General features: G+C 44.4%; 1 protein-coding gene across 1 annotated transcript in view; it reads left to right on the top strand.

Annotated features, from left to right (window-relative positions):
* The window catches only part of LOC148517815 (RING finger protein 112-like), a 120538-nt gene that overhangs the window by 43711 nt on the left and 55852 nt on the right, over positions 1-20975 (top strand). The window contains exon 8 of the mRNA XM_088478184.1: positions 17374-17494. Coding sequence (XP_088334310.1) covers positions 17374-17494 — 121 coding nt within the window. The remainder of the gene's footprint in view (positions 1-17373; positions 17495-20975) is intronic.

The following is a 20975-nucleotide window of genomic DNA, read 5'->3' as shown; positions in this document are numbered from 1 at the left end:
GGAATTTGTGCAAAGCCTCTTCAAGGTATAAACTTTTTGCAGACAGAAAGAGGAGGAAGGGTCCGGAGTTAAGTCCTGGTGATAAAGTCTGGCTGTCCACCAAGCATCTGAGCTTAAGAGTTCCAACCATGAAGTTTGCTCCCAGATACACTGGTCCTTTTCAGATTATTCAGGTGATCAGTGGCATTCTGTTTGAAATTTACCTGGTACACTTAGGATACCCAATGTGTTTCATGTATCTCTCCGGAAGCCCCTGGTGCTTAATCATTTCTCAACATCTCACAGTCCTCCTGATGCAATTTCACTGGACAATCAGGAGGAGTATGAGGTGAAACAGATTTTGGACTCCAGACTTTCTAGGAGTTCTGTTTATTTCCTGGTAGATTGGAAGGGGTATTGTCCTGAGGAGTGTTGTTGGGTCAAGGCCTCAGATATTCATGCACCTCAACTACTTCGGAAATTCCATCAGAAGTTTCCTGACAAACAATTTGTGGGGTGTTCGGTGCCCACCTCTAGAGGATCACAGTGTGCCAGACACCTTATAGCTTATCTGCTCCATCCAGAGTACACCAGCGCCTATATAGGGTGAGCCTATTCTGAAGGCCGCGACCTGTGTGTCGGACGCAGCCAAGTACATACCTTCTTGCGATGGTCCCTGGTGAATACCGCCAGCACATTAGACTGCACGCCTCAGAAATAGGTAACGCCAATCCCTAAATACGGGTTGCACCCACTATCCTCTTGTGAGATGTGACACATGGCCAAAAGTTTTGAGAATGACACAAGTATTGGTTTTCACAAAGTTCGCTACTTCACTGTTTTAAGACCATTATATCAGATGTTACTATGGTATACTGAAGGAAAATTACAAGCATTTCATAAGTGTCAAATGCTTTTTGACAATTACATTAAGTTTATGCATAGAGTCAATATTTGCAGTGTTGACTTATTTTTCAAAACCTCTGCAATTTGCCCTGGCATGCTGTCAATCAAATTCTGGGCCACAAACTGACCGATGGCCGCCCATTCTTGCCTAATCAATGCTTGGAGTTTGTCAGAATTTGTGGTTTTGTTTGTCCACCCACATCTTGAGAATTGACTGCAAGTTCTCAATGGGATTAAGGTCTGGGCAGTTTCCTGGCCATGGGCTCAAAATGTTGATGTTTTTTTCCCTGAGCCACTTAGTTATCACTTTTGCCTTATGGCAATGCGCTCCATCATGCTGGAAAATACATTGTTCGTCACCAAACTGTTCTTGGATGGTTGGGAGAAGTTGCTCTTGGAGGATATTTTGGTACCATTCTTTATTCATGGCTGTGTTCTTCAGCAAAATTGTGAGTGATCCCACACCCTTGGCTGAGAAGCAACCCCACACATGAATAGTCTCAGGATGCTTTACTGTTCGATGCTTACTGATCGAGGTGGGAGAGAAAAGATAGGAAAGTGGACAGTTTGTTAGAAGACAGTCATTTCAAGAGATTGAAGGGAAATGGGAGGAGAAAGATGGGGCCATTTTACAAGTGGTAGTCAAGCGACTTTACTTTAAAATGAGAAAGATGAAGGTATGATAATGAAACAGGGGACAGTGCCAGGGGAGGGAAGAAAAGTATTTGAGCGATGTGGAAGCATACATGAAGAGAAAGAGAGTGTAGGAAGGTTGATGGAAAGAAGGATGACATGAGGGATAGGACTTCATCTTCAGTGGTGGGTTAGAATGAGGAAATGGTGTGTTGTTCAGCACTGAAAGGTGAAGAAGGAGTTGGAGAAGAATTTAGGGTGGAAATGTCCTGCTAAATAGTAGTAATTTTGGAGGAACATTAAGGAGCTAAATAAAGGGCAGTGAGGATGAAGAAGAGATCAGAGGAAGTAATAGAAGGTGGAGAAGGAATAACAGGGGTGGGAAGCTTGGGAGATAATGATAAGTTTGAACTTAGACTATATTCAGAGAAAAAGAGAGGAGCAGTAAGAAAAGACCATGACTTTTAAATTAAGAAAGTTGGAGAGTAAGACATCTGAGGTTACAGGACATTTTTGAAAGTAATGGATCAGTCTAGACTGCCAGAATTGAGGTGTGTCCCAATGGAGATTGAAAGTAACTGTTGCAAAAATTGAGTTGTGCAGAGTTGAATGTGCAGTAATACAGAGGGAAGCAGGTGTATTAGGGCAGGAAATAAGAAACAATTCCAGGGAGTAGAAAAAGGAGTCAGAGGCCAATGCATCAAGGTTGCACTTAATGAAGATGTTGTGAGATAAGAAAAAGAGTAGGAAGTGAGATAATGGAGAGCGAGAGGGAATGGAAATTGAATAATACCATAGATGTCAAAGCATTGGGTAAGGATCAGGTCAAGAGTGTGCCAATTGGAGTGAGAAGGAGAGGATTTCCATTAAATGATGTGGAAGGAGTAGGAGAGGGAAATAAATTTAGAAGCTGGAAAATTCATGGGTTTATGAATAGGGAAATTGATGTCACTGAGGAGAGAGCAAGTTTGAAATCCAGGAGAGATAAAGGCCAGTATCCTATTAGCCACGGTAAATTACTGTGGCTAATTACCTCACCCGGGGCTATCAAATTAGCCCAGTGCTAGAACCTATTGGGGGATTGGTTTCACCTGCCGTAGGCAGGCGAAACCAAAATTCATGATAAGTAGCCCTTTTTCTTGTGATCGCAGCAGTGAAAATACATAGGTCTGCTCCCGTTAATTGTGCTATCCAATTGAAAATGGGGAAATCGGCCTTTACTCCAAAAAAAATGTAAAGTAAGGTAAGGTAATGCTATAGAAGTGTGTTAGAGGCCATAATCCACTTGTTTTGGGGTTATTTAATTGTGTCCAATGGCTGTTATTTTTTTAACAGTTATAGAAAAATGCATATAATAGAATGCAATATTATTTGGCCAAAATAAATGCTGTAATTAAATAAGGGGCACATTAAAATGGATGTAAGCATATTTTTGTGTTATTATAGGGCATTTTAATTTAAAAATATACCTGTCACTTGCACCTGCAATGTTTTAAACATGTTTCCTATCCATACAACCTCCCATATACCTGTTGCACTAGTTTTAATTTTTTTAACCCATTTTCAAACACTTTTTATTTTTTTCACCCCAAAAATGACATGTCATTATTGGCCAAATTAAGCTAATAAAAAAATTATTTTTGCCTAATTAGTCATTAAGGAGGGTGTCCCAGTGGTTTTGTACCAAGTCCTGAAATTTTTAGCCAAAAATAGGGGTTTTGCACAATGTTTCACCTGCTCAGAGGTGGTGAAAAGAAATTCACAATAATTCCTATACCAGTTTTCGCATATGCAAAAATCGCGGATAATAGGATAGCTTGATAACCATTTTTGGAGAAAAGATTTCACCGGTGAAAACTTTTCAGAGAAAAATGGGTTACCGTGGCTAACTGAATACCCCCCAAAGTATGGAAACCCAGAGAAATACAGTGTGGAATCCAGGAGAGAGAAAGTGTGGAATCTAGGAGAGATAAAGTGTGGAATCCTGGAGAGATAAAGGACCTCATTCAGAGGTGGTCGTTAGATGCAAGCGGTCGCAATGAATCAGGGTGGCCACTTGCATCCTGAACGACCGCCTCCTTGTCGATCGCTAAGCTGTGGGTTAACACCAACAGCTCTAGCGACCGACCTGGATGATGGTCGCGATGGTCAAGACCATCGCGACCATCGAGGCTTACGACCAGACCCTAAGGTTGGGTCTGGGCAGTCGTAAGCCCCAGGGAGCTTCCTGCTCTGATCGAGCAGGAAGCTCCCCACTGACATCATTGCTGATGTCAGTGAGGCCGACCCCAAACGGCAAGCGTTCCATTTGGAACGCCTCCGTTTGGCCACCAAATGGGGTGAGCTGTCACTCACCATTGACAGCTTGCAACATTTGCTGCGAGCTGTCAATGGTGAGTGCTCAGCACTTGCAACCGACTCTGAATGACCCCCAAAGTGTGGAATCCAGAAGAGATAAAGTGTGGAATCCTGGAGAGATAAAGGCCCTCATTCAGAGGCTGATCGAGCAGGAAGCTCCCCACTGACATCATTGCTGAATGAGCCTGAATGAGACCCAAAATGAGCCTGAATGAGACCCAGAGATAAAGTGTGGAATCCTGGAGAGATAAAGTATGGAATCCAGGAGAGATAAAGTGTGGAATCCAGGAAGCTAAATTGTCAATGATGGTGAAGGATCAACTAGGGTGATGGTAGATGACTGCAACTCAACAAAGTGAGGCAGCATAGTGGCAGGGAATGGCAATGAGTAATGAACATGGTATAAAAAAGACCACACAGGTTAGACCAGGGGTGGGCAATAAGTGGCCCTCTAGCTATTGTTGAACTAAACATCCCAGCATGCCTTTGCAACAGTTTTAGCGTGGCCAAATAGCAAAACTGTGTTGGGCATGCTGGGATGTGTCATTCTACAACAGCTGGGGGACTGCTTATTGCCCACCCCTAGGTTAGACAAACAAACAGAGGTAAATGCAAGAAAACAGCAAGACTAGATGACTAGAGGTAGGAATGTAATATATGAAGCACGGTAATGTGCGTAATGTAGGAGACAGTGGTACCATACTTAGTTCTACAACAGTAGTAGTGAAGTAAATGAGTGGCAATATCAACAGGAAAAACATCATTCACACACATTGATTAGGGAGTAGGCTATGACAGCAGATATAAGATCACGTTACCATATGGGAGGAAGTTAAAAGAGGGATAAAATGGTAACTAAAGCAGAAACGTAAAACAAACATAAATGGTAAAATCAGTACAGCAGTACTGTAGATGAAGTAAAGAAAATATATTGAAAAGAAAAAGAGAAAGTCTTATATTGATAGAGCACCTGGGACTATTATATTTGGTATTGTTTAATTAAAACATAAATCTTTAGTGTCATTGATTAAAAAAAGGGATGTAATCCCTATAAATGTTACCTTGAGACCTTTAATATTAGCTAAAGCAAATATTGTTTAAAACAAAAGGTTTCAGAAGTGAGAAAGAAAAGAATGGGGGTACATTTACTAAGTTAATTTTGTGTTTTGATCGATTTTCCAACCTGACCATAATTGCATATTTACTAAAGGCAAAACCGACCAAAAACCTGTCTTTAGAACATCGGACCAACAATCAATAATTTAATATAGACAACTAAAGAAACCGGATATTTACTAATGGTTGGTTTTAAGACTGATCAAAACCCGAAGGCAAACAGTTTGGGTTACTCACTGCAGAGATCACTGTGGTCTGTGCAGGCGTTGTTAGGTTAAAATGAAATTAAATGGTTTAACTAAAGCAAAATTTATGGGGTCCCCCCAAATCAGTAAATAGCCCCGGACCTCTCAGCCTTGGTTGTCACAGGAAAATAAGGGAAAAAATCAGCAGGAGATCCCCTATTTTCTTATAACCAGGACCAGGGCTGAACCAGCTGGAGTGAGGGGGGGGGGGGGCAATGCCATAACAGGGGTCCTCCTGCCATAACATTAACCAACTCCAACAACATCAAGCCCTGGGCAGTGGGTGCAGGTTTAATGTATAAAAAGTAGAAAGTAATACTGTTCTTTAAGGCAGACTACAGATACCAGCAAGCCTGACCCGTCATGCTGGCACCCAGGGCCGGACTGCCCATCTGGTAGTTCTGGCAAATTCCATATGGGCCGTTGACAAGACAGGCCGGTCCGGCCAGTACTGACAATGGGGGGTCCAGGCAGGAGCAGTGTTCCTGGTCACAGCACTCTGTACATGCAGTGCTGTGGCTATCTGACTGATAGACACCTGCTGCTGTGCCTGTGCAATGATAGAATAGATGTCGGCGGCTGGCGGGCAGTGCTGGCAGTGACTCATCCTGCCTCCGTCAATCTCCCTCTCATTGACTGGCAGGGAATCAGGAATGAGACGATGCGGTGACGTAATCATGCGTCTGTCTCTCAGTCTCCTGCCATGCGAAGAGGATGGGGTGCAGCTGCCACCGTGAGAGAGGACCAGACCCATGCAGATTCCGAAAGCAGTGACAGCAATCAGCAGGGAGTGGTGGAAGAGTTCTGAGGATGGCAAGAGAGGTATGTTGAAAAGAGCTGCTGGATGGGGGAAACCACATGAGGGAAGGTAAACTGTGTGAGGAGGGTGCTGGGGAGAGCTGTCTCAGGGAGATAGTGTGTCAAGGGGAGAGCTATGTCAGGGCAGGGAGATGGTGTTTTGGGGGAAAGTGTATGTCGGGGGGAGAAAATTGTCAGTTGAAGAGCTGTGTCAGGGGGAGATGATATATATTCCCCCTCTATGTCCACATGGATAGTAAAGAATGATGTTGGACAGTAACTGATGACATTGGGGTGCATCTACAGAAGGAGATCTATCCACTACCATGAGGGTTAGGCATAACTGTGTGGCAAAATGTATTATAAGGGACATTACTGTGTGGCATTACTGTGTGACATTACTGTGTTTTAAGGGGGATTACTGTTTGATAAGGGCCATTACTGTGTGGCATAATTTTTATAAGGGGCACTACTATGTGGTATAATGTGTTATAAGGAGTACTACTGTACTGTGTGGCACAGCGTGAATGGTCTCTGTGTGTCACAGTGAGAATGAACCCTGTGTGGCATAGAGTGAATGGGCTCTACTGTGTGGCATAACATGAATAAGGGACACCACTGTGTGACATAATGTGAATAATGGGCACTACTGTGTGGTGTAATGTGAATAAGGGGATCTACTGTGCTTTGTAATGTGAATAAGGGGCACTACTGTGCATTGTAATGTGAATAAGGGGCACTACTGTGCAGTGTAATGTGAAAAAGGGACACTACTGTGCGGTGTAATTTGAATAAAGGGCATTACTGTGCGGTGAAATGTGACAAATGGGCACTACTGTGTGGCATAATTTTAATCGGGGATACAATTTTGTGGTCATGCCCCTTCACAGTGACCCCCACACCTGTTATTTTTTGAGGTGCGCCTTTGGCCCGATCTCTCCCTTACTCAGTTGTGGATGGCGTCATCAGTGCTCTTTATGTACGCAAGGCACAAAATGGGTAGTTATGGCTCTGCTTTGGTTTGTACAGATGTACCATCGTCTTTGTTCAGCACTCCCTGCCCTAAAAATTCCTACAGTGATCACTATATAATCCTCTACAACTGCTAAGCTTGTGCTTGGTCAATTGGAAAATTGCCTTCCCTTTCTTTGTGTGACCTGCCCAAATGTAGTGCCAGTTTTACCTAACAGAACTAACCAAATATCTGACTATGGCACATGTTTGCTCTGCTCTGTTGTGTGTATGTTAATGCAGAGAATTATATATACTTGTATGTTCTAATAATTATTATATTTGTAAGAGCATAAACGATGAAGTGGAAGGAGTCAGGAATAGTAAGGGGAGGAGTCTATGCCTGGGACCAGATGCTGACTCCTGGGTGGGCCTGTGTGCTATAAATGCCAGGGCCTATTTTTAGTCCCTGTTGAGCCCTGCTGGCACCTGTAGTCCACCTGTAAATAAAATATTAAAATAATGACAGGACTCGCACACCGTATGTTTTATTCCTTTATTAGAAAAAAAAAAGTCATACTCACCAAACCCTTGGATCAGATCCTCTTCTGTCCATATAGGCATCCAAGAGTCTCCAGAAAATATATTGAAGTGAATGGGGGAAGTCTGCACCACTTGGGGCAGTGGTGGCATTGGGGTCAGTAACACCAATTGCAGTAAATTGCCCCCTCGCACATGCCCGAAAAAGCAGTGTGGTCTCATGGGAAGGGGGTGTGGCCTCATGTTAAAGCTGTGTCACCAAACCAGGAAGCCCCCATTTACATCATTCTAGGGGCACGCCCAGCATTCCCGGAGATGCTGGGCTGCCCCCAGAGACTGTCTCTGCATTGGTGGCTCCTCTCCAGTGACAAGAGCATGACAGGACAGGGCAGGGCAGCACCCAACTTTCTTCACTGCAGAGGGGCCAGCATTTTGGTGTCACTCCCTGGAAGGGTGACACAAGAGGGTGTGGTCTGCACCTCCATGTGACACTTCTAGGGGCATTTCAAGAGAGGAGGGGCACAGGTGCAGTCTCCGTCCAGGACCCAGTCCTCTCAACCTGGCAGCTGGCAGCGCACTGAGTGCAGTGCCACAGCGGTAGACTCTGGGCACTAGTCTGTCACTGTGCATGCGCAAAACACTGGGAAATGTCTGTGGTGGCCATGTTCCAGGCTTTTTTTGCACCGGAGATACAGGCGCCGACGTGGGACTCCGGAATGGCAAGTATAATATGGGTGCAGGGTGTGCACCCATTATAAATACGCCCCTGGACACTTCTGCTTTACGGCCTAATCACCTACCATAGGCTACTGCCATGGTATTGCTGTAATCCTTCTGATTAGAAAGGATCATGGTAGTAAATATGGTAGCCGCCATCCTATAATTATCACCATTTGATGACAACAGCAGGATATACTGCAACTAGAGGAAAATGCATTAAATTTTTTAAATAAAGCACAAAAAAATCTCAGGATTATTTTTTTTTATTATTTTTGTACATTTGTAAACTTTTTATTTAGAGAGACTGGATAGTTGGTAATCGTATTACAGTGATAGCATGTATCTAACAAGAACAATCCAAAAAAGTTTCCATATTAAAATTCTATATGGGGGCTGTGGTCTGGTCCACATTTGAAGTATACCCTTGCGAGTTACCACCGAAATTATCAGCAACAATTTCTTGCTATCATTTGGTGCAGAGACAAAAGGAGACAAAAGATAACCGAGGTTCGGATAGATCAGAGGGCACATAAAACCCCTAGGCAGGGATGCGTGGGGTTAATAAAGTTAGGTAGGGGAGTGTTAGTTTTTTATGGTCAGATTGACATTAGTTTAGGATTGGTGGAGTGTTGTGTAAGGGGTGTGGTTAATAGGAGTGTGGGTAGGTCAGCAATGTTACACTGCCTCTTTGGAATCTGATCTCCCACCCTCCCTCCCCCTTTTTTCCTCTTGTGTCTTGTGTCGGCTTTATTTCAAGGGCAGGAAAGAACGGCAGTGTCTATAAAGCGTCCACCTTGCTGCAGTATGAGCGGTGCGCCCCCTTCTATGCACTGGTTAGGCTGATTTTACCCTACTGGGGTCAGCGGCACCTCTCGTCGGAGAGGGCTAAAATAGTGCATTGGGATGGGGCTGGATACCGTCTCACTTGCCAGAGAGGGATATCGGCCCTTGCAAGTTTTATATCACTATTACACTTGAATTGGGATATTGGCCTGTTCAGTGAGTGTTTTACATCTTTGCCTAAGTCAAGTGTGGGGCGTCAGATTACTGGCCGTTCTTTCTTATGCCACCATACTCTGATTGTAAAATAAATAAAGCTGACCATATATTTTTGATCGCATATATACTTGGTCTGTCTCTTTATTTTATTTAAGTTGGTTACATAACTTTGAGGTTGCATGCATTATCTGCCGATGGGGATTTTAAGAGGAAGCAAATCTTTTAACAGATGTCCAAAATTGTCGTATTAAGGGGCATTCCCACATACAGTGTACCAAAGTTCCATCAGCCGCTCCACATGTAAAAAAGATACCCGTTATGATAAATGTTATAAAAAATCTCCCTATACATACTTGATAAGAGTACATATTGAGAATAAAATAACGATCATAACAGTTTATCCACAGGGATATGAGGAAATATCCCTCTCCAAGAAAAGAGTTCCATTGTGATCTTTTCATGGTCCATTGGAGCATGGAGAATTTATTGCAGTGAAATGACCCTGGTCACTGAGCTCACATAGTGTTGCGCCTGGTGTATCGCCAATATATGAGACAGCGGCATCTTATATTTAGTACAGATTTCAGCTTTCGTAAAGGCCAGCAAGCCTCAATATAAACCAATGCATGAGACGCCCATACTCTTCCATGATGTGAAGGGCATGGATGCACAACCGTTTTGAAATTCAGGGTTAAGGAGGAATGGCAGAAAAAGAGAATGATGATAATTGAGATTCTGCTGTTTATGCGTATAGTTCCACATGCACCATGTAGTCCCAATGCACCCATGTTTTAATCTTTGCTGCGCCCATGTTTTAAACTTCTTTCCTTATGTACAACAAATGCATTTGCTATAATTTAGCATAATGTAAACTGCTAAAACCTCTGTAATACAGCAGAAACAGCTCCCATCCTGTGTATACAGAGAAACATATATTTGTTTAATCACCCCAACAAGATCTCAAACCAGCATACTCTGTGCCCGGCAAAGCCGGATTTAGACTTCATGGGGCCCTAGGCAGGATACCAGTTTGGGGCCCCACTCCCTCAAACTACCCTCATATCCTCTCCATCACAGCCCCTCTCAATCCCCCTCATTACAGTCACTTCCATCACAGCTCCTCATATCCCCTCTTCACAGTGGATCTTCATCCTAGCTCACTCATTCCCTCCCCCCCATGGAGCCCCTCACAGCCCAGCACCCCTCATCACAGCCCCTCACAACACCCCTCACCACAGCCCCTCACAGCACCCCTCATCACAGCCCCTCACAGCACCCCTCATCACAGCCCCTCACAGCACCCCTCACCACAGCCACAATCATCACAGCACCCCTCACCACAGCCCGTCATCACAGCCCCTTCACTCCCCTTATCACAGCTCCCATATCCCTCTCATCATAGCCCCTCCATCACAGCTCTTCATATCCCCTCTTCACAGCCCATCCAACACAGCCCTCCCCATAGCACCCTCCATCACAGCCCCTCCCCATAGCCCCCTCCACCACAGCCACTCCCCATAGCACCCTACATCACAGCCCCTCCTAATAGCCCCCTCCATCACAGCCTCTCCTCATAGCCCCCTCCATCACAGCCTCTCCTCATAGCCCCCTCCATCACAGCCTCTCCTCATAGCCCCCTCCATCACAGCCCCTCCTCATAGCCCCCTCCATCACAGCCCCTCCTCACAGCCCCCTCCATCACAGCCCCCTCCATCACAGCCACATCCATCACAGCCTCTCCTCATAGCCACCTCCATCACAGCTCCTCCTCATAGCCACCGCCATCACAGCCTCTCCATCACAGCTCCTCCTCATAGCCACCTCCATCACAGCCTCTCCATCACAGCTCCTCCTCATAGCCACATCCATCACAGCCTCTCCTCATAGCCACCTCCATCACAGCTCCTCCTCATAGCCACCTCCATCACAGCCTCTCCATCACAGCCTCTCCTCATAGCCGCCTCCATCACAGCTCCTCCTCATAGCCACCTCCATCACAGCCTCTCCATCACAGCTCCTCCTCATAGCCACCTCCATCACAGCCCCCTCCATCACAGCCCCTCCTCATAGCCACATCCATCACAGCCTCTCCTCATAGCCGCCTCCATCATAGCTCCTCCTCATAGCCACCTCCATCACAGCCTCTCCATCACAGCCTCTCCTCATAGCCACCTCCATCACAGCTCCTCCTCATAGCCACCTCCATCACAGCCCCTCCTCTTAGCCCCCTCCATCACAGCCCCCCCACTTAGGCTTACCTGGTCCTGGTGGCTCCAACAGCGGCAGCAGAAGACTGGCGGCGGGGGACAGGTCTCGCAGCGACGTCGGCGCCGTGAACCCTCCTGAATGCTGCGGTGTGCCTGCGCAGGCAGCTGTATCACAGTGATACAGTCTGCCCGGAGGCTGTCTGGGAGTGGAGGCGGGACCACGTGACATCATGACGTCACGTGGTTCTCGCGCAGTGCTCCTCTGGGAGCGCGGTAATGAAGTAATTTCTACGGGCTATGATAGCAGCCAATCACAAGTGACAAAATGTTGTGTGCCACACAATACAAATTCTTTCCTATCCAGTCTTTCTGTATTATATGCAAGTTTGTGAAGTGGTACTACCCCCTAGCTTTACATATTGATACTAAGGGGTCTAGTTACTAAGCAGTGTTAGGAGACAGAGTGAAAAGTGATAAGAAAGTGCCATCTCACAGGCTGTGTTCGAAATTGCAAGTTGGGAGCTGATTGGCTGGCACCTTATCACTTTCTTATCACTTTTCACTCTGTCTCCTAACACTGCTTAGTAAATAGACCCCTAAGATTATTGCAACAGGGGAGATTTTTTACATTTATATACAGTCAGGTGCATAAATATTGGGACATTGACATAATTTTCATATTTTGGCCTCTATTCACCACCACAATGGCTTTGAAATGAAACAAACAAGATGTGCTTTAACTGCAGACTTTCAGATTTAATTTGAGGGTAATTACATCCAAATCAGGTGAACGGTGTAGGAATTACAACGGTTTATATATATATATCTATATATCTATATATATATCTATATCTATATCTATATCTATATATATATATATATATATATATATGTGCCTCCCACTTTTTAAGGGGCCAAAAGTAATGGGACTATCAACTCAATGATTCTAGGTGTGACATTTGCATTTGGAATCAGTTGCTGTCGACTCTCAATATGAGATCCAAAGAGCTGTCACTATCAGTGAAGCAAGCCATCATTAGGCTGAAAAATCAAAACAAACCCATCGGAGAGATAGCAAAAACATTAGGTGTGGCCAAATCAACTGTTTGGAACATTCTAAAAAAGAAAGAACGCACCGGAGAGCTCAGCAACACCAAAAGACCCAGAAGACCACGGAAAACAACTGTGTTGGATGACAGAAGAATTATTTCCCTGGTGAAGAAAAACCCCTTCACAACAGTTGGCCAAATCAAGAACACTCTCCAGGAGGTAGGTGTATATGTGTCAAAGTCAACAATCAAGAGAAGACTTCAAGAGTGAATATAGAGGGTTCACCACAAGATGTAAACCATTAGTGAGCCACAAAAACAGGAAGACCAGATTAGAGTTTGCCAAACAACATCTAAAAAAGCCATTACAGTTCTGGAACAAAATCCTATGGACAGATGAGACAAAGATCAACTTGTACCAGAGTGATGGGAAGAGAAGAGTATGCAGAAGGAAAGGAACTGCTCATGATGCAAAACATAGCACCTCATCAGTGAAGCATGGTGGTGGTAGTGTCATGGCGTAGGCATGTATGGCTGCCAATGGAACTGAAATTAAATCTGAAAGTCTGCAGTTAAAGCACATCTTGTTTGTTTCATTTCAAAGCCATTGTGGTGGTGAATAGAGACCAAAATATGAAAATTTTGTCAATGTCCCAATATTTATGCACCTGAGTGTACATGTCCTGTGCAATTGTTTTTTCTTGTATCTCTAAACTTTTTTTGGTTTATATTTATTTTTTTCTTTCTTTATTTATTTTAAAGTGGTCTGGAATTCTAAGTCAGGGTTCCCAGTCCCAAAGCTCATGGGTGAAACAGTAAGAATACTGTTATCACTGCCGGCAAGTAACGCCAGGTAGCGCAGTATCCTTCAGATGCTCCAGCAATACACTATTTTCTTGTAAAATTGCAGCAATAATAATCTTTACTGATATACACCAGGGTGACAGTAGTTGTGAGCCAGCAGAGCAATAGGCTATTGTGTTATTTATTTTAGAGATTTGCGCTGGACCATTTTTGCTGCATTTGGCTCTGATTTATCATCTGGATTTGGATTTGCTAAACCACTGTGACTGATTTTGGATTTTTTACAAAAAATGTATAAAGAAAATCTAAAAATCACATTATTTGGGCTTTTTTTGTTCCTAGAGTATTATTAACATCAATAACATTAATTTCCTGTAATTTACAGTCAATTTAGACAACCTCACAGCTTACAATATTGTTTTCACCATTATTGGCCAAAGGCTGCAGTGAGCTGACTGGTTACTAAGCAACGACAAAGACACCACAGATTAAAGCACATCTATGAAACACACAGTACTTATATACACAAAGGGCTAAGCCCCAATGAGTTACAATGCTTGTATACACAGAGGGCTAAGGCACAAGGAGTTACAGTGCTTGTATACACAGAGGGCTAAGGCCCAAGGAGTTACAGTGCTTGTATACACAGAGGGCTAAGGCCCAATGAGTCACAGTGCTTGTATACACAGAGGGCTAAGGCCCAATGAGTCACAGTGCTTGTATACACAGTGGGCTAAGGCCCAATGAGTTACAGTGCTTGTATACACAAAGGGCTAAGCCCCAATGCGTTACAGTGCTTGTATACACAAAGGGCTAAGCCCAAGGAGTTACAATGCTTGTATACACAGAGGGCTAAGGCCCAAGGAGTTACAGTGCTTGTATACATAGAGGGCTAAGGCCCAAGGAGTTACAGTGCTTGTATACACAGAGGGCTAAGGCCCAAGGAGTTACAGTGCTTGTATACACAGAGGGCTAAGGCCCAATGAGTCACAGTGCTTGTATACACAGAGGGCTAAGGCCCAATGAGTCAGAGTGCTTGTATACACAGTGGGATAATGCCCAATGAGTCACAGTGCTTGTATACACAGAGGGCTAAGGCCCAAGGAGTTATAGTGCTTGTATACACAGAGGGCTAAGGCCCAAGGAGCCACAGTGCATGTATACACAGAATGCTAAGGCCCAATGAGTCACAGTGCTTGTATACACAGAGGGCTAAGGCCCAAGGAGTTACAGTGCTTGTATACACAGAGGGCTAAGGCCCAAGGAGTTACAGTGCTTGTATACACAGAGGGCTAAGGCCCAAGGAGTTACAGTGCTTGTATACACAGAGGGCTAAGGCCCAATGAGTCACAGTGCTTGTATACACAGAGGGCTAAGGCCCAAGGAGTTACAGTGCTTGTATACACAGAGGGCTAAGGCCCAAGGAGTTACAGTGCTTGTAGACACAGAGGGCTAAGGCCCAAGGAGCCACAGTGCATGTATACACAGAATGCTAAGGCCCAATGAGTCACAGTGCTTGTATACACAGAGGGCTAAGGCCCAAGGAGTTACAGTGCTTGTCTACACAGAGGGCTAAGGCCCAAGGAGTTACAGTGCTTGTATACACAGAGGGCTAAGGCCCAATGAGTCACAGTGCTTGTATACACAGTGGGCTAAGGCCCAAGGAGCCACAGTGCTTATATACACAGAATGCCAAGGCCCAATGTGTCACAGTGCTTGTATACAGAGGACTAAGGCCCAAGGAGTTACAGTGCTTGTATACACAGAGGGCTAAGGGCCTGATTCAGAGCCACTCGTAAGCGGCTGCTCGTTCGCTCTGAGCGATGTTTGCCCAACTGCGCATGCGTACGGATCGTAATACGCATGCGCGAACCAGTCAGTGCGGCCGAAATTCATGTGCTCGCAAAATAGCGAATGCCTGCTAATTTGAGTGACAGAAAGAGGCGTATGTGGGTGGTAACAGGGGAAGGTGCTTGAAAACGGGGTGTGGAGATTCGAACGTAGGCGTGCTTAAAGGTCAAAACGGGCGTTTTATGGGTGTGCATATTTAAAACAGCAGCGTCATTGACCACGTCACTGGGTTATTTTATAGCCAGAACTGCTCGCAAAATTGTGGTAGCAAAAACCAACCACAAGAATAGCGAGCAGTTCATACCCTGTTCGATGTACTCGATTAATCTAATAAATAGCGGACATGACGTAAGATGCGAGCGGCCAGGGGGCGTAGTTTCCCAAAAAACGACCGCAGGTTTTGTACGCTCGTTCAGACCTAGAGGCGTGAACAGACCGCAAACAGCGAACGGTTCATTTGAATAGCCACCCCTATTTTCTGGACGAGCGAGCGCTAATTGCTTCCGGCTCTGAATCAGGCCCTAAGGCCCAAGGAGCCACAGTGCTTGTATACACAGAGAGCTAAGGCCCAATGAGTCACAGTGCTTGTATACACAGAGGGCTACGGCCCAAGGAGTCACAGTACTTGTATACAGTACACATTGGGATACAGCACAAAACATTTTTTAAAAACTTTTATTTATATTTTTTTTACTTTTATTAAAAATATAATTTTACTTTTTTTTTACACTGGAGCAGATGGGCATGAGCCCAGCGCAGCATACATCAGCATGCCTTGTACACACAGCCACTTCTGAGTCTGGACACAACCACTTTAATCAGCAGAGTAGTGCAGCATATATCAGCGTGCCGTGCAGTGTGCCCCCTATACACAGTCACTAAACAGCACAACCACTTGTGAGTCTGGAGTCGGACACAGGCTATAGGCACTTTAATCAGCAGAGTAGAGTAGTATACATCAGTGTGCAGTGTGTCCGCTATACACAGTCACTTAACAGCACAGCCACTTGTTGTGAGTCAGGACACAGGCTAATACAGCCACTTTAATTATCAGAGTAGTGCAGCATACATCAGCGTGCAGTGTGCTCAATACAATCACTTAACAGCACAGCCACTAGTCTGGAGTCTTGACACAGCCACCTTCTTGCACAGCAGTGCGCAGCGTGCGTGCCGAGTAACAAATGGTGCCGAGTCCCAGTCACGTTTTTTTAATAAAGAACCAAGTCTCACAACAATCTAACTTCGGGAGGATGACATTCGGCCTCGAAGTGGGATCAGAGTCAGATGGGAACACCCGAGCCGCAGATCCCTACAGAATCCAAACCGCTCATCCCTAACTTATTTACCATGTAACATGTATATTTAAACATTACAGTTCGCTATTGATCATGTGAATGTAAAGCTTGTTGATTGATGACCAAAACAGTTTCAGTATTGTAAACCCCAGGACTGATGCAGAACAGGGTGCAAAAGGGGCATAAGTTACACCTGAAAAAAGCGTACCCAAGGCGTGTACATTTCAGGAAGCGTTACATTCTGCCAATGCCTCATATGAGCCTGCGTACAACACGGACATGGCACAGACTCACATGCCCAAGTTGCAACCATGTTTTAAACTTCTTTCCATATGTTCAACAATATGTATTTGCTGTAATTTAGCATAATTCAAACTACTAAAACCTCTGTAATACAGGAGAAGCTGCTTCCGTCTTGTGTATGCCAAAAAAACATATATTTGTTTAATCACCCCAACAAGATCTCACACAAACATATTCTGTGCCCAATCAGTGTCAGCGTAGCTCTGCTCCCAACCAATCACAAGTGATTCACTAGATCTGACAATCACCATCATTGTAATGGGGTATTTGCAGCTGCCCCTGACCACCCTCAGGCGTCTCCTCTTTTCCAGTTATATTTCCATCTCTTTCCCAGTCTGGACTGGATGCATTCAGAATTGTGTGATCAAACACTTACGATACTTAGCTTCACTCAGATCACCCCCCGTCTCACCAAGACCTGACTGGGCACAAGCAACCGTCTGGAGAAAGGCAGCAATGGTAACAAGTCTGCATGGGCGCATTTGCGCATCCACATTGTCGTACAAAGCAATTTTAATGCAAGTTAGTCAAGAACTGGCATAGTAGTCACTCTGTATGAGCTCCATGTGTCTATTAATCTGGGATAATATAACAAATATCAATCTATTTTTTCATTCAGAAGCTGCGTAACCACTCAGGACACGCCCGGGTGTTGCAGACTCTTAATCGCCCTTCAGTATCTGGATTTGTGTTGCCTCACCCTGGAATGCAGTTTCCTACATCGACTGGGACTCTGGCAGGTAATGCTGTAATAATGTAATATTGGTTGATTATGTCCATTGACTTGCTTGTTGCAGGGTGGTCTGAATGGCGTAGAAGCACTTTGTAACACATTGTAGTGCCCCCAGCATACCCGGGAAACTCTATGTTCTCTGGAGTCTTCCGGTAACATAGGATCTGGTTACCAGTCTCGATTCATTTCATTATCATTTAATGTCCATTATCCTACCGGCAAAAGCCAAAAACCTAGATACTTCCCTTGTATATGTATCCTCTGGTACCTGTGGGTAATCACCTCTTACAGCATCTCCACCCAACTCTTCATCTTCAGGAATGATGCTCTGAGCGATGTCTACCAGGGACTGACTCTGGGAAACTTGCTTAATACAGAGATAACAGGTAATTACTTAAACACAGTTAGATGCAAAGTGCTGTTTTTGCGTGAAGCACCAGATTTACTGTACTGCCTTATGCTAGAGATGTGCAGCGATCACCGTGTTTTGGTTTTGGAGCTGTAGCTCCTCTTGTTTTGGATCTGGATTGGTTTTGCCAAAACCGCCCTTGCGTGTTTTGTTTTTTGGTTTTGGATCTGGATTTTTTCTAAAAAAAAAATTATAAAAACAGCTAAAATCACATAATTTGGGCCTGTTTTTGTTCTTACAGTATTACCAACCTCAATAACATTTATTTCCAGTCAATTTTGACCACCTCACGGCTCACAATATTGATTTTTTTTCATCTCATTAAGGAATAAAATGTTGCATCCAGCTAGTTGGCTGACTAAACTAAGCGACAGCAGTGGGCGGCACTAACATGTGGCAGTTCAGCTTCGAACATGGCACAGAGTGGCATTGCAGTGGTAGACAGGATGGTAGTTTAATAAACTATACGACCCCTAGGAATTTTGAAAACCAAGAATGTTTTCCTTAACTAGGTCATAGGCCCGATGGAGTTGGAATGTGTTTATGGGTTGAAGACAGGGAAAGGACGGAAGGATTGATAAGTTTTTTATTTATTTAATTTAATATTTTGATTCTTAAAATAAGAAGATCAATCTAGGATCAAGTTATGTAGTTTCTGAAAGACATCTTTGATCTGGAGGAAGTTTTTTATTTGTTTATACAGCATGATCTAATAAAAAAATGAGGTGGCCTTGCTTGTGGAGGTGCTGCTAGAACATACTGTAAACAGAGGTTTACTAGTTTGTACTCAGGGAGGTTGTTAGGGATAATGGGACCATGACTTGCTGTTTACATCAGAGGAAAGCAGCCTGTAGTTCTCCTGCTCAACTAGAACTCCCAGCATCTCTGATGTTTGCTTGACCGACTGTAAGTTATTTGTCAACAACAGGTTGCGTACTTCAGGTTACCTCATCCTGCTTTACACACTGTATGTACCATGTAAATATGTATGCATGTGACCAATATACACAACTAATTTTTTGTAATAAACATATTTTCACTTTATTGCACACATCCTGGCAGGAAGATGCTCTGTGCTGCTGCTGCTCATATTTGCCCACCCCATAAATTTGGTCGTTCAGAATTTTCTTTCAAAAAATGAAAGGGGCATGCAGGAGATGCTGTCTTGAGCTGACAATTTTTTCACCACCAGCTCTTGCATCTTTTCAGCTTTATTTCCATCAGAAAGAAAGACACAAGGTATGACTTAAACCTAGGATTAAGTATGGTCGCCAAAATATAGTGATCTGATTTCAAGAGGTTGACGACCCGGGGATCCTGGTGAAGCGAATGAAGGGCTTGATCTACAAGTCCAACATACTTAGTGGAATCACTCCATTTCAACTTCTCCTTAAGTTTCTACAACTGCTTTTGCAAAAGTCTGATTAGGGGAATGACCTGACTCAAGCTGGCAGTGTCTAAACTAAGTTCACATGTGGCAAGTTCAAAGGGTTTGAGAACCTTGCACAACACGGAAATGATTCTCCACTGCGCTTGACTAAGGTGCATTCATGCTCCTTTCCCTATATCATAGGCCATAGTGTAGCCTAGGATGGCCTTTTGCTGCTCCTCCATCCGCTGCACCATATAGAGGGTAGAATTCCACCTAGTTACTACCTCTTGCTTCAGCTGATGGCAGGGCACATTCAACAGTACTTGCTGGTGTTGCAATCTTTGACATGCAGTTGTTGAATGTCGAAAATGTCCCAAAATTTTTCAGACCACCAAGAGCATCTCCTGCACGCCCCAGATTTGAGTGGAAATAATTCCACAAATGAGAAGTGGATTTTTTGGTCCTTTGCCCAGGCATGACATCAATGGGCTTTTCCCCACCATGGTCAACAACTGTTGCCTGATTTACAGTTTTTTCAAAAAATCCTTGGCATCAACATCCTCATCATCATCATCATCATCATCATCATCATCAACATTTTCATCATCCTTATTAGCGGCAACTACAGAAATATACTCCTCATCCTCCTGGTGCAATTCCATAGAAGCATCCATGATTTCAACGTCAGCATGTTGACGTGAGCTGCTCATCCCCACATTTGCAGAGGGCACACAAATGGTGGAAGGAGGATCCTCTTCAAGTACAGTATGAGAAAAGTCAGGCTCGCACATGGCAGCCGCGGATATACTTGGGATCTGTGACTTTTCTGGGCACACAGTTGGTTCATGTGCCTTAGTGATTTTAATTTTTTTGACACTTCTACAGGGAGAAGGGCCTACATCCTTATAAGATGCAGAACCACCAGTCATAAATAAAGGCCAAGGTCTTATCCTTTCTTTGCCACTTCGTGTAGTAAATGGCATATTTCCAATTTTTTCTTTCTCTGCAGCTAAATTAGCTTTTAATTTTCTTTTCTTTAACACTGTAAAACATTGCTTGCTCAATTTTAGATGCCTTGACTTAAGCCCTGTATGCCCTCGGGCAACGGCTTTTGTAGATGATGTAGATGGTTAGTACATACTTACCTACCTTTGATAATCTCTTCCCGGGAGAAGCCCGGGTAAGAGAAGCAGCAGGGGGCCGATGGGGGCGGGGCCTAATGATTTGTGTCATTAAGCCCGCCCCCTCACGGCAGAACTGCCGCGATTGGGTCAAATTTACATAGGGGGTGAGGCCAAATGCTGTGATTCATGCAGAATCACATCTTAAGCCCCGCCCCCTTCACAGAGACCCGCGATCGCCGCGGGTATTCTCCTCATTCTGCCCACTTCACTAGGAAGTGGGCAGAATGCGGGAGAAATGCCTACCCTTCCGGGAGTGTGGGGGGTTACCCGAAAAATCGGGAGCCTCCCGCGAAAACCGGGAGGGTAGGCATGTATGGGTTAGTATCGCCATGACTGGTGGCACTGGCAACAGCTCTGCCACTATTATGTGGTTCCTGCAGTCTCAACTGATCGTTCTCCATAACAAACACGAATGAAGTCTGGTACAGCACACACTTCAATTTGTGCCAACTTTAAATATTACACTGCGGTAACAATGACCTACATTGTGACAATATTGTTTACAAATACACTGCAATCTACA

Source organism: Taudactylus pleione, unplaced genomic scaffold, assembly GCF_031769625.1.
Source record: "Taudactylus pleione unplaced genomic scaffold, aTauple2 ptg000209l, whole genome shotgun sequence".
Classification (NCBI taxonomy): Eukaryota; Metazoa; Chordata; class Amphibia; order Anura; family Myobatrachidae; genus Taudactylus; species Taudactylus pleione.
This window is presented reverse-complemented; position numbering and strand designations above follow the sequence as displayed.